This window comes from Oxyura jamaicensis, chromosome 2 (assembly GCF_011077185.1).
Source record: "Oxyura jamaicensis isolate SHBP4307 breed ruddy duck chromosome 2, BPBGC_Ojam_1.0, whole genome shotgun sequence".
In the NCBI taxonomy this organism is placed as follows: Eukaryota; Metazoa; Chordata; class Aves; order Anseriformes; family Anatidae; genus Oxyura; species Oxyura jamaicensis.
The window spans coordinates 118692681-118706902 of NC_048894.1; the positions used below are offsets into that span (position 1 = coordinate 118692681).

The 14222-nt window shown below is 38.2% G+C and overlaps 1 protein-coding gene across 5 annotated transcripts in view; it reads left to right on the forward strand.

Moving 5' to 3' along the window:
* The window catches only part of LYN (LYN proto-oncogene, Src family tyrosine kinase), a 53025-nt gene that overhangs the window by 16859 nt on the left and 21944 nt on the right, over window positions 1–14222 (forward strand). For 2 of the 5 annotated variants that reach the window (XM_035318546.1, XM_035318545.1), the window contains exons 2-8: window positions 4227–4363; window positions 5497–5545; window positions 5638–5743; window positions 6099–6197; window positions 6304–6407; window positions 8077–8226; window positions 9472–9624. In XM_035318546.1, coding sequence (XP_035174437.1) covers window positions 4232–4363; window positions 5497–5545; window positions 5638–5743; window positions 6099–6197; window positions 6304–6407; window positions 8077–8226; window positions 9472–9624 — 793 coding nt within the window. In that variant the 5' untranslated portion in view covers window positions 4227–4231. Of the gene's footprint in view, window positions 1–70; window positions 317–4226; window positions 4364–5496; window positions 5546–5637; window positions 5744–6098; window positions 6198–6303; window positions 6408–8076; window positions 8227–9471; window positions 9625–14222 lie in introns of those variants that run through there. The other 3 variants (XM_035318549.1, XM_035318547.1, XM_035318548.1) reach the window with 3 other exon arrangements.

Genomic DNA, 14222 nt, shown 5'->3' on the forward strand with positions numbered 1-14222 from the left:
CTGAAGCAGCAGAAAGCAGATAAGACAACAACACTTCTGGGATAGGCAGCAGCTTTTAACCTTGAAGAAATGTTGTGCTAGTTTCTGATACCCTAGCAATCTATTCTGGAATAAAGACCTGAGTGCTGCTGTAGCAAGATGAAATAAGGGAAGATAATAAGGAATTCAGTGGGAAAAATTCAAGGCAAATGTCTCTCTAGACACCAAAGTCAGTATCTGTGAAACAACCCAGCTGTGTTTGGAAGGATAGTTCTGTGGATTTTAGAAGGATGCCTGAACTTGGATTGCTATCACCGTGCTGCAGATATTAATTCAAGTATGTGTCTTTGTCTTTCAGCAATGTTATATGATATAATGCTTTTTGTTAAGAGAGAATTTATTTATTTATTTATTTTATTTTATTTTTTTTACATATGTATATAACATAGCTGCTAACTTTTATGAAGAGTTTCATGTCTAGAAGTGGGGACAGGACAATAAGTGAAAAGCATGGATGAGATGTAGCATTTTCTGTATTGCAAAAGTATTGGATGGGAAATGTCTGAGTGGAGACTGATAGCATTTCCTTTGGTGTCATAATTATTTTTATCTCTGAAGAACAATAACGTAGCGTCCTTTGTAATGATGCTGTATTGTTTTCTTGCTCACCATACTCTCTTTCTTTTTATATCTGCTCAAAACACTTCCTTGATGTTCATTGTGATACAGGAAGAGAGAGCTATGCAAATAAACACTTTACACTAAGTAAAATATTTTATTCATGCGTGACTGAACTTTCCCACTTCAGATTTTCCTTATGAGTACTCTATAGACTAAGAATGATGTACACGTTTTATATTTCAAATATATATATTTTTTTTTAATTTGTAATGTGCAAGGATTTTGTGATTAACTCTCGTAATTACATAGCATTTTGTATTTTGAAATCCATGATTTAATGTGTGACTCTCCCATCAGTGCCTCCTGTTTATACTCTACATATCTTTAATACCATTCTCAAAACCCTTGGAAAGAACTTTATCAGATTTCAGTAAAAATGTGTAATACTGTGGTACTGGCTTTGCATCTGGCCTTGCTGATGAAACAAACTCAGTGTAAACCCTTCGTTGTATATACTGCAGTGACTGCTGCAGTCAGTCATTGAGCAGAAGCTTTTGAAACCAGGATAGTTAAGTTTGCTTTGGGTGTAGGACTGAGCTTGTGGAGTTTTACATGTGAAGTCTAGAGCCCAGCACACACAGCTTTACAAAGTGCTAGCATGTGTAGAAATATAAGATCTTGTGGCCTTTGAAGAGTTCAAGAATCTTTCATTTTATGGTATCAAAAGAACATGTGCTCATTGATCCATTTTCTAGTGCTTCAAATACTTTTTCAACATTTTTTATACTTGCTTCCACGGTCTGCCTATCCTTGCTTAGAAATAGCATGTCAGAAAGTTATATATTATATCGATGCAGTTAAGTCTATGATATATACGTTAAGTACTAAACATTGTTTTATGCCTTTACATTTTTTCGTATGTTTCTTTTGTGAGAATGAGAGGGCTGCTTTGTAAGGAAGCCAAAAGTCCCAGGATGTATCTACATCATTTTAGTTAGCCAAGCTCTGTGGCTAGGTCTAAGGGTTTTCGTCTCCTCGGGACAAAAAAAAAAAAAAAAAAAAAAGTTCTTCCTGATGAGGCTCGGGTTCTTCTCTTTGGTGCATCACATGTATTATTTCACATGCTGTATTTGTGCAATTTCACATGACATTGAGTATACTTCCTTGGGATTATGAGGCACCTGCACGTTGGTATTACTGATCTATTGTTGTTATTGTCACAAATGCTAACCTTGAGTTTACCAGCAGAACCTCACAATGGGTTTACTGTTCATGTGCTTTAAGCTGCACAAGTATCAAGAGTGAAAATGCTTGTCTATGAGTTTACATTGGCACTGTGTGAGCTGCAGTCCCTAAAGATATCTTCAGCTTTCTTACAGCAACAGGAGTAGGCAATTTAGATCAAATTACCTTATGTCCTCAACTTTAGCTGTTTGTTCTGTAGAAGCAGAATTATTTAAGAGCAAAAAAGGTTAGCACTTAGATGACTAAACACCTGATCTTGCAGATATAGCAAGTAATTAGACACTGGGCTTCCAGTTGTCTAGTGAGAGCATGCAAACACGAGCATGCCTATGGGTGTACAAAAATTTCCTTTTTATATATACATATATCCACAATTATTAAAAATAAATTATTAAAATCCTTCACATTTTTTTAAAATGACTAGCATGTAACCCACACAGAACTGAGCATTTGGAAAATCTCCCAGTGGGTATTTTCACAAAACAATATTCGGCATAAATGATTTTGGCTTCTAAGGGAAGATTCTGGCTGAAGGTGCCCTGCAGGGCCTTCAAGCAAGTAGTGGAAGATTGAAGTGTTGACACACAGGAAGAGGAAACCGTACGCTCTGCATGTGGGGGGTGGTGATGCCTGGTCAGTGCCTATTAATTTTCTGTGTGGTTCCTTTTACTTCAAGAGAAGAGAGGGGAACAATGAGTTCTCATGCTGCTTGTAAACCAGGATCAGAATTTGCTAGATTCCTGTTGAAATTATACAGACCGCCAAAATTTGTTGACAATAGGTAACATAATTTGCAGAATTGGAGGGGACAGCAGATACCGTCCTCTCATTTTTAGAAGAAAATGTTCAGCCCCCGCACAGGACAGTGTATCTGTCATTATGTGGTGCTTCCTCAAAGCGGGAGGGGAGATCAAAATGAAGGTGATGTGGGAAGGTGCCACGTGGGAGTGCTGCATCTGGGCTTTGTTTTGTTATAGCAATGTCAGTATTATAACTACTGCCAGTATTGTTACAAGAGTACAAGTCTTAATATGGACCCAGACCAATACAGCTAATTCTTCCTACAGGGATAGGGTGTTTAAGGTGCCATTCCACTGAAGCAGTCAAACAGCCTGCAAGTAGGCATCTCTACTATAATTGTTAGCTGTGATAACCTTTTCTTCACAAAGATGGAGGTAAAAGTGAGATGTGTAGGGCATAGCAATCTGCTTTAGCTTCTCCAGGTGTGTTTCATTTACTGCTGGTTTGCTTGAGCCTGCATATGCACTGAGCCCTTTTTCAAGTTTTACATTGTTTTTCAGAGCTGGCTCTAAAAATTAATTAGGGCAGGGGGAGTGAGAGTGTGTGCCTGCAAGAGAAAATATGACTGTAAACCTAGCATTAGAGCACTGACCTGAAAGGAGGGAGAGACAAAGGAAGAAGAGGTTTGTAGAGCATTCATAGTGGATTCTTTCAAGAGTAAGTATAATTACTATCCTCTGAGGGAGGAGCGTGGAGATAACACTGTATATGTGCTTGCTGAAGTACTGTGTAATTACATCATGGGATTAGCAGTCAGGTTCCAGTCGTGTACATGCTAGCAGCTGTATCTCATCCGATTTAGCACGGATGCACATCCTGAGAGGAGGATTATTCTTCTAAATTATATTGGAGGATAAATACTTGTGTGGTGGTTTGTCATCACCAACACACCTATGGTCAATTTTAGACCTTTGTAACAGGCTCATCTGAACAAGGAGATTCACTGCTGAAAGTCACAGCAGCAGCATATCGGCCATGCAGCTGGGACTGCACAAATCGTCAGCGCTCACCTGAGGTTCGAATCACACTGAGCTCCCTGTTAGACTGGCATATACAAAATAAAGTGGGGAGATACAGGAATTGCTGACTCCAGCTGCGGTTCTCATCATTTGGAGTGGATATTTTTTAGTATTTTTCCTGAAGATCTGCTACACTAGAGCCTCTGCAATATTTCCTATATTTTACGAAGCATCCTTCTCTCTAAAACACTGAAACAGGTTTTCACTGCAGTAATTACATTTGCTCTTACATTTATTTGGAAGTTCACAGAAGAATCAGAAAAATGGAAAGGGTTTTGGGGGTGTTTGAGGAGAAAAGATTATAAATCTAAAAATGTTAGAATGGGAAATTAATATTTTAGAATATTTACTTCATCTGTGGACTGAGACAATAAATAATTTATTTCCTTTGCATCAGAAATAAAACTTTCAGCATGTGTTCCTAACATTGAGTTGTTCTCCCAGTAAACTGTTGTGGATGAAAAGGAAGTAAATTTTTGCTACATAAACCAGGTGACTGGATGGGAAACTGCTTAGCTTGTGGCATAATGTTTTTGTTTAATACATTTTTTATTCCAACAGGAAATATGGGATGTATAAAATCAAAAAGGAAAGACAATCTGCATGGAGATGGGCTAGATTTGAAGAATCAACCAGTACGTAAAACTGAACGAACTATTTATGTGAGGGATCCAACGTCCAATAAACAGCAAAGGCCAGTAAGTAGATAGTCTCAGGGGAGAATTCCAGTAGCAAGATCAAAGCATGACTGGCATAGCTTAAATTTCAATCCAAAACATATGCATGAAGAAATCCAAATCAATCATTAGTCTACAATTTGGCATTGTGCATTTCACCCTCAAAGAATAAACACTTAAATTATTTATTAATTACTTTGTTACTTATCATAATTTCTGCATGAAAACAATAATCCTTGGAGACCTTTGATCTAGATACAGCTGTGTCTGTAGAATAATGCTAGGTAACTTTAGAAACTTTTTTTAGTTGTGTTTTATCAATGTTGTATATTAATAGTTGTGGGATCCAGAAGTTTATTTCTCTACCTCTACCATTCCTAGTCAACTTTCCTTTTATTCACTGAAGGCCAGTATTTGACCTTGCACAAGCTGTGTACGTAAGAATTGAAGGTGGAGCAAAATGGATGCAGTTCTAAAGTGTGCAGAACTGTGGTGTAAGAGGAACTAGCTAAAGGAAGGGTGCTGGGAAGGGGAATCCCATTGGGTACTAAGGGGGTTTGATGTTTCTCAGATTTGCTAGTTCCTCTTTCCCCCACACTCTCTACTGTGCTGAGGAAATCGTATTTCCTAATTGTCCTTAGGGACCATATTCTCTGTGGGTGTGACTAACACCCTTCTTTTGCATGTCACCAGCTGACACAGTGGACTCAGTGGACTCTGGATCAATGTACACAAATCACAATTGCCATTTGCATTTTTTTTTTAATTACAGTTTTCATCTTTCAGAACCTAAGAAGTGTAGATGTGCTTGTAGTTCTTTAGCATGACAGCTCCTCTTACTGACAACATGATACTGTCCTGTTAAGCTCTCTTGCATTAAGCCTGTTCAGCAGAAGTCACAAAATGTGAACTTCCCCACAGCTTGTTTCGCACTTTCCCGAGGTCTGAGCTGCTCAATTCAAAATCTAGCTGGGACTTGCTATATTTTTCCACTGTAATTTGCTTTTGAAGAATGGTCAGAAATGATTGCAAAATGCTTTCTTTTAATCTAAGACATAGAGGATAATACTGAAGTAACTGAATAATGTATAATTGTAATGTAGACTTGTCACAAAAATGTAAAACTGCTTAATTAAAGGCATATTTCATTCTAGGCAAATACACAGGCACACCTTTTACCAGGACAGATATTTGCCAACGAAGGTATGTTTTCCTAGAAATGTTACTGCCTGTGTGCTATGCTTTGTCAGCCTGTGAGATAATGAGACCATTCCTTTGGCCTTCTACCTTTGTAGAAACGGAAGAGCATGGAGTCATTGTGATAGCTCTGTATCCTTATGATGGCCTTCATGAAGATGACTTGTCCTTCAAAAAAGGAGAAAAACTGAAAGTTATTGAGGAGTAAGTATGACAGTACTGATTATATGGTAGTTTTTTTGTCGGACTTATCTAAATCCCTTTTAAAATTTTTGATATCCTACTTATAACATGAGTTTATGAATGTTAAGGGAAATCCCTTATAAGTGAAAATATAAATGTACGTGTAGTTTTAATAGGACTTGACAGCTTTCCTTGGTAACAATGACCAAACTTTGATCTGATGGAGCCAATGGCTTCTAAGAGGAGCCTGAGTACAGAGAAAAGGTGATTTTGCACTTTGTGGCACAGGCAAAGCTCTCAGCACAGTGGAACCTTAACAACCCTTTATGACTTTGTTTTCCTTTGAATACTATCATTATTTTTTGTTGTTTTCTAGGCTGGGAGAATGGTGGAAAGCTAAATCTCTCATAACAAAAAAAGAAGGTTTCATTCCCAGCAACTATGTAGCAAAAGTAAACACCTTGGAAACAGAAGAGTAAGTTCCTCTGTCCTCTCAGTAGGGGCAAATTTCTTTTTCACCCTGGTGTTGTATCCTTTGTGGGTGGGGGAAAAAGGTTCTAACTCTTTGACATACTTTCCAGGTGGTTCTTCAAGGACATAACCCGAAAAGATGCTGAAAGGCAACTCCTGGCTCCTGGAAATGCTCCTGGAGCTTTCCTTATCAGAGAAAGTGAAACATTAAAAGGTAGGCTTTGGGATGGGTGATTTTGGAATTGATAGTAGAGTTAAAAACACATGATCTGGCTTCACAAAACATTGCATCAAGTGGCACTTGGTAGGGAGTTATTCTAGAGTGTCTTATCTGAATTTACTGCAGTTACTTAGGAATGAGAAGGATGAGAAAATCACCAGAGAAAGAGAGGGGAGTTAAAATTATTGAGCTGAGATGGGACATGCTGGCGGTGGTGGTTGTGTATATATATGGCTTAATACGTTGAGAAAAAGCAGGAGTGAATTAAAATATCTTTTTCCTTCCTAACATTTGTGATTCCTTATTAAAGGACATTTTTTGTTGTAAATATCAGAAGCTGCATTTTATAATAAAGTATTTCATTATTGGGTCTGTATCCATCACTAAAAGTTTTAAAATATAGTTAGTGCATAATGAGACTTTACTCTTTCTACCTCGTAATATGGTTTAAAACAAATAAACAAAAAACCTTTTTGATAAATATTTCTACACAGCTCTTTGTACTGAAATGCTTAATAAAAGCTCCAGACTTTTTAGCTGAGACAGAGAACATAAGGTGGTTCTCCTCCAATATCTTGATTCTAACAGTGTCCTAATTGGATGCTTCAGTTGGATACTCTAACATTGGACCCTCCAGAGGAAGACATGCTAACCCCTTCAATTGATCATATGTCTTTCCTCTCCACATGGGTAGTTTTTTGGTCCTAACATTGCAGATTCTTGGTCAAGCATTGGAATGGGCTGCCCAGGGAAGTAGAGCAGTTCCCAATCCTGGAGGTAATTAAGAGGTGTGAGGACATGGCATTAAGGGACTTGGTTTAGTGATGGGACTCTGTAAGTCAGGTTAACAGCTGGACTTTATGATCTGCAAAGTCTTTTCCAACCTAATTCAATTATTCTTGACCGGGTAGTTCTTTGTAATGGGCCCACATCACTGTTTCTGTAGTCTCAAGTGAAGACAGAGGTCTAAGTTCAGCAGAGACTGATGGGAGTAATGCAAAGTCACCACAAAATATTTCTTTCTGTCTTCTTCTGTCACTGGATCTGCATGTGAAGAGAGAGAAGGAACTGAAGTGGTTTCTTGTCCTTTCAAAATGGATGACAAGAATTGCATAAGTGGAAGAAATTAAGAATTTTGTAGTTTAGGACAGATATTATGCTGGCCCATCTTAAATCCTAGCTGAGGTTAGGATCCCAAGTATTAAGAGATCTTCTTTCCCTCCTCAATGCCTCAAGCCATTTCCAAACAACCCTTTTCCTAGTTGGCCCATGGCCCCCAGTGTGTTCCTTTTCCAAGATGCTGATCTCAGAATTTTAGCTCCTGTCTCATTAGCATGACAACCGTGGAGCTGCTTTCCTAGGTGGTTCCATTCAAGTCAGTGGGACTTTATGCAGAAGTGTGTGTTAGTCATGGAGCTGTCTGAATTATGGAACTCTTAAGTTTATTGAATAAGATTGGGAAAAAAAAGTCTGACTGTAAGCATTTTGGTAACTGGTTCAGAACCAGCTATTGGCTAACTTCCTCATGTTGATTGCAAAATGTTTTTTGAGGAAATAGGGGAGTGGGAAAAAAAGTAGACAAGGTAATTTTGTTGAGCTCAGCTGTGTGTGCAGACAGTACAGACTTGCTATCTGTTAATATTCATTCTTTCTTTATCCACAGGCAGCTATTCATTGTCCATAAGAGACTATGATCCGCAACATGGTGATGTCATTAAGCACTACAAAATTAGGAGTCTAGACAACGGAGGGTTTTATATCTCTCCAAGAATAACTTTTCCCAGCATCAATGATATGATCAAACATTATCAAAGTAAGTTAAATCAATTAGTGGATTACTTAATAGAATACAGCTGTTATTTCCTGTGAAGGAAAATAAATGCTTTCTTGTTTTGTTTCAGACCTTTTCTTCTTTTTTTTTCTAAATAACTCAGACGTGCATGTTACTGAAGATAAAGTAAAACTTGTTGGAACCCATGTAAGATTGTTATATAATCAGACCTGATACTGCTTTCTCTGTTGCATACCACTGTAAAATAAAGAATAGTTTTCTGAAACATCTCATCATAGTGACGATGATGTGAAACTATAGTAAGAATTGACTGCATTGGAAACAAATTCTATATTTGAGATTAAATTTGTAACCATGATTAGCAGAAATAGGTATGGTATATAAAGTTACATAGTATAATATAAATAGGTATATACTTTTTATATTTGATGATGAGAGTGAAGGATTTTTTTTTTCCTGTACATTTATTTATTTATTTCATCAATGGAGTTCTGAAGGCTGTAAAAGAAAATTACACCTACAGAGAATGTACACATTTATTATTAACAAAAGAGGGGGATAGGAACAAGTTTCCACCTATATTTTAGTTACAAAAGTGAATTTTTATTCTGTATAACCTCATGGTGGGTAACTCCAAAATATATTTTTTTTTGTCTTGTCACTGGGAAGACGGAGAATAAAAAAGATGTGAGACAGGAAATCACATTCATTTTTCAAAGCCACACCAGAGACTTGGCCATGACATTTCTCTGAGTTGTTAGATATGCGTGGTAATTCTGCACAGCTTATAAACCTGAGAATTATTTTACATTTTTTATTAAAGTTATAGGTGGTAAGTGAGTGGAGAAGAAATAATCGTGACTTACTTATGCTTGCATTCTTATGTGTGCACACATCTAAAACCACACAGCATAAGAAAATTTAAGGACAGATTCAGAATAAAGATTTCAAGCCTGACACCAATGTGCATCTTCATACTTGCTGTTAGCAATCAGATCTTATAGTTATTTGGTACAAATTGTACTAAAACAAAATAACCTGATGGTAGCCAGATGTGTGTGGCACTTCTCTATTAAATCTGTCCCTGAATTTGAAACTATAGAAGCGCTTAAAGTTGTGTGAAAGCACTAAAAAGATAACATTTTCATAAGGCACTGACTTGTTTGAAAATTATTTTCAGCTGGTTAATGCACACCTAAATCAAGTGGTCTTTGACTAAATGGATTGCAATGGATTTTATATTTTGTTTTTCCTTTGAAAAAACAGAGCAATCAGATGGCTTATGTAGAAGGTTGGAAAAAGCATGTATTTGTCCTAAGCCTCAAAAACCATGGGATAAAGATGCATGGGAAATTCCACGGGAATCAATTAAATTAGTGAAGAAACTTGGAGCTGGTCAGTTTGGTGAAGTCTGGATGGGTAAGTTTATTTCTTTGAAAAGAATATTTAAATTTGCTGAAAGAATTACAATTTAAGAATCACTCAAAATAATAGTGGACATAAGCCTGGTATGATATACTTGTGAAAACAGAACAGTCAGGCTCAGAATATACCTTCTCATGAGGAAAAATAATAGGAGAGAGGATCTGTGAAAGATAAAGTACCTGACACAGACATGGAACAAATTGTCTTACAGTGAATTATGTGTAAAGTTTTTATCATCTATTGGCAAAGAAGAGACTGAAAAATAAATGGATGGCACTACCATAGGAAAAAAAAAAAAAAAAAAAAAAAAGATATTTAATACAAGATTATTGTTGGAGCTTGCTACTCAGGAAGCAGGTGGCTGATGTAGGTAGACGATAAGACACTGATCACCCCCAGCCTTGAACTATCATGCAGGTCCCCAATAATGAAAATGTTGTAAGACTTACAAGTAGTAAATTTTAATATATAACCAGCTAAATGTGATAGTGTTAATTATTATAATAATAATTAACCTTGCTTGTTTAAAAACATTTTTATTTTCTCAGCCTCAATGGCTTTCCCTGGCAAAGGGCTATGACCACTGTCTAATCGTGTTCTGCAGAAATGTTTTAATTCTCTTGCTTTTGAAGTTCTGCCTATTCAGGGGTCTGAGTATTCCTTTGGGAAGCATATTATGTGTTCTGTATGTTATTCATTAGTTACGCACGTGTGAACAGTTACCATCTTACTTGACTTAATTGAGATAAACTATGCCTTCCTTCCAAAGTCTTCACTATGATGTTTCATCAGGTCAAATAATTGTTTAACCCTTCCCTGAGTCTCCTTTTTGGAGGTTATATTTAGATAGCAATAATATCGTTGTAATACTATTACAACATTTTTTTATTATTGGTATTATCAAGATTCTATAGGCAGGGCATTTCTAAGAAACTTAGAAGCATATCCCAAAGCTTATTAGAAGATGCAAAGGGTGCTCTAATGACCGACAGGAGTGCAGCAGTCTAACAGGAACACACTTGATATTTCATTATTTTGAGGAGATGTTTTCTAATAGGTGCAATCTGCTGATACAAATTATGCAAAAATGTCAGCAACACATCTCCATGATGCAACATAGACAAATTCAGCCTTTCATCTGCCTTCACAAGAAAAGGCTTAAGAAAGGCTCTGGCTGTGTTATACATAAATGACAATTTACTTGACAGTCGAGCCAAGTGTCAGCCATTGTACAGTTTTTCTCTTCCTGATAAACCGGGGCAAGAAATAATTAACTGACATTGAAATGCTGTGGAAGACTTCATGGCAGAACATTATCACCTGCTTGAAAATGTAGATCATAATGGGAAGTGACTACTTCTGCATACACACACAAAGGCATAAAACTTTAAAAGGGTGTTTCTGGTTCAATATGCTTCCTCTTATTTGTGTCGTTATTTTGACATCTAAATTGGGCCTAACCCTTTTATCTGAATTGTTGCACTGTGAGAAAAATTAATGTACTGTGAAATGATCACTGTGTTTCCTCTTCTCTGCTTCATTTCTGAAGCAAGAGAAGCTGATTTGCTCAGCGCAGATCCTTTCAAATCAGGAGCATGGTTAATCTTGGAGCCAAGGAAGTTCAGGCTGAAAAACACTTATCACGTCACCAGTGCAGGATATGAACAAACACTGTTTATTGTAATGATGACTAACCGGAGGCATCAGCAGTTAAATAGAGATACTGAGAAATAAACTACTTGTTCGACTCTCCTGATTACTTACCTCATCTGGAGCAAAATTATGTTTAGGCCATAGTATGAATGAGAAATACTATTCCATAGCTTCAATACCAAATAAATTTCTGCTTGCTAAAGGGTACCTAGAATTTTGATTTCAGAGGGAACCAGTTCCAGTTCAGAAGAACTGTGTCCAGTTCTGGGCTTCCCAGAACATGAGAGATATGGAACTACTGGAAAGAGACCAACAAAGGGCCATGAAAATGTTAAAGGGACCTGAGCATCTCTTCCTCTGAGGAAGGGCAGGGAGGGCTGGGACCCTTTCACCCAGAGAAGAGAATCTTATTCAGCATCTTATCAATCTTATCATCATCTAGAAATACCTGAAGGGAGGGTGGAAAGAGCCAGTCTCATTTCAGTGGTGCCCAGTGCCAGGACAAGCAGTGGGCACAGAATGAAATACAAGAAGTTCCATGTGAACAACAGGAAGCAATTCTTTACTATGGGAGTTGACCAAGCACAGGATGTCCAGAGAGGCTGAGGTCTCCTCCTTGGAGATCTTCAGAAGCTGCCTGGACGTGGTGCTGGGCAGCCTGCTCTGGGTGGCCCTGCTTGAGCAGGGGGTTGGACAGAAGTCCTTCCCAACCTTAACCACTCTGTAGTATATGGGAAGATAGAGACCATGTGGTTACTGCAATGTGAAGATTTGCCAGCATTCTCTTATAGTCTTTTCAGTTCAACAGTAAGTACTTTTTGAGCTTCCAAGCTGACATCCTCCTCCTGCACGTTTACTTTTGGGTTTTAGAGAAAGCTAGCATATGTTAGAGAAGAATGTCTTGGTTTCAGCTGGAACAGAGATAATTTTCTTCCAAGTAGCTGGTATGGAGCTGTGTTTTGAATTTAGGATGAGAGTAATGCTGATAACACATCTATGTTTTAGACCACTCAGTCATTGCCCTCAGGGAGGGATGCAGGAATCAGAAAGGTAAAAGTGCGAGAACTCATGGGCTGAGATAAGGGCAGTTTACGAGGTAAAGCAAAAGCTGCATGCACAAGCAAAGACAAATAAGGAATTTATTCGCCACTTCCCATTGTCAGGCAGTTGTTCAGCCATCTTCACATGTGACAGTTTCTTGGGAAGAGAAATGCCATCACTATGAACAGCTGCATGCCTACTCCTTCATGCCTACTCAAGTCCTGCACACAGCTCTGGGGTCCCCAGCACGAGAAGGACATGGAACTGTTAGGACCTCAGGTCCATAAAAGGACCTCCAAATGGCTGGCACACCTTTCCTGTGAAGACTGACTGAGAGAGTTGGTGTTGTTTAGCCTGGAGACGGCCCAAGGAAGACTTTAATTTGGCCTTCCAATACTTAGAAGGGGGTTAAAAGAAAGATGCAGAAAGACTTCTTACCAGGGCCTGTATTGATAGGACAAGGGGTAATAGTTTTAAAATAAAGAGGGGAGATTTATACTAGACATAACTAATTGTTTACTCAGAGGGTAGTGAGGCACTGGCACAGGTTGCCCAGAGAAGCTGTGGATGCCCCATCCCTGGAAGTGTTCAAGGCCAGGCAGGATGGGGCTTTGGGCAACCTGGTCTGGTGGTGACATACCTGCCCATGGCAGGGGGTTGGAACTAGGGGATCTTTAAGGTCCCTTCCAACCCAAACTGTTCAATGGTGTAGATGGTGAAGGAGGAGTGATGTGTTGATGTGCAATAGGATGCAGAGAAGCTCCTATTCCTCAGTCTCTTTCCAGCCAGCATTCTGGAAATACTGTACCTGCAATGGCCCAAGACATTGTCTGACTTCTAACAGTGTCATACTTATGTAGCTCAGGTTGTTCCCAGTATAACCTTATAGGGAATTTGTGTGAAGGCAGAGGAAGGAGAAAGCTGCCTCTTGTAGACTCGTTCACAAAACCGTCCATCTTCAGTCCTGGAGATCTGGTCAGAAATGCTTTTGGTAGGCTCAACTTATTGCCTATTGTATCACAGCTTGGCCTGAATAAGCCCATGTGAAAATCTGGCAACCTGCCTGTGAAAATACCATAATCAACTCCAAAATAAATTTGTGAAACACAATTTTTGGAGGATTCTATTCATACATGTAAGAAGAGCATAGCTCTCTGTAAGGAATTGTCAGATTCCTCAGATTTGCCTATTATTTCTCACATCATATCTAATTTTTAACAAAAGCCTAAACTGCTGAGGGGCTTGCTTCCTGCCATGGTATGAAAAGGTTTTCATCTGCCACGTTTAGTTAATTTGGGCATCTTCTTTAATGAAGGGATGAACTGGAGTAGCACTGTAGGGTCTATGTTTTATGCATTTTTGTTCCTAGTGTGCACCGATATGATGTGAACCATAATGCTCTGTGACATTAATAACCCATGAATAGAATTCTCAAGCAGGGATAGGAGAAAAGTTAACAAGCCAAATGGAGCCATTACGGTGTATTTTATTAATGAGACACATTTTGCTTGCATCTCGGGTGTAAAAGATTCTCTCATTTTGTAAACCTCAAATTAGAATATAAGTAATAAACATTTTGGGGTGTATTTTCTTATGCAGCTGTTATTAAAATCAGAGTAAACCATAGCTCAGAAATACTATTATTTTCACAAAGACATCTAAAATGAACCAAGAAAACTGGCTAGATCTCACCAGCATCACAGGTGTATTTTTACAGTACATACCGGAGCTGAACATTAGTTGCAAAGAATCTGAATTTTATGTCAGATGACCTAGATGTAAGCAAGAATTTCATTGCTTGTTTATCTGTCCTTTTGAGTTCATGTTTCGGTGGCAAACTGAGCATAAGTTCATTAATATTGTATGCCAAGGAATACGATGACACAGCAAGTGTGGGG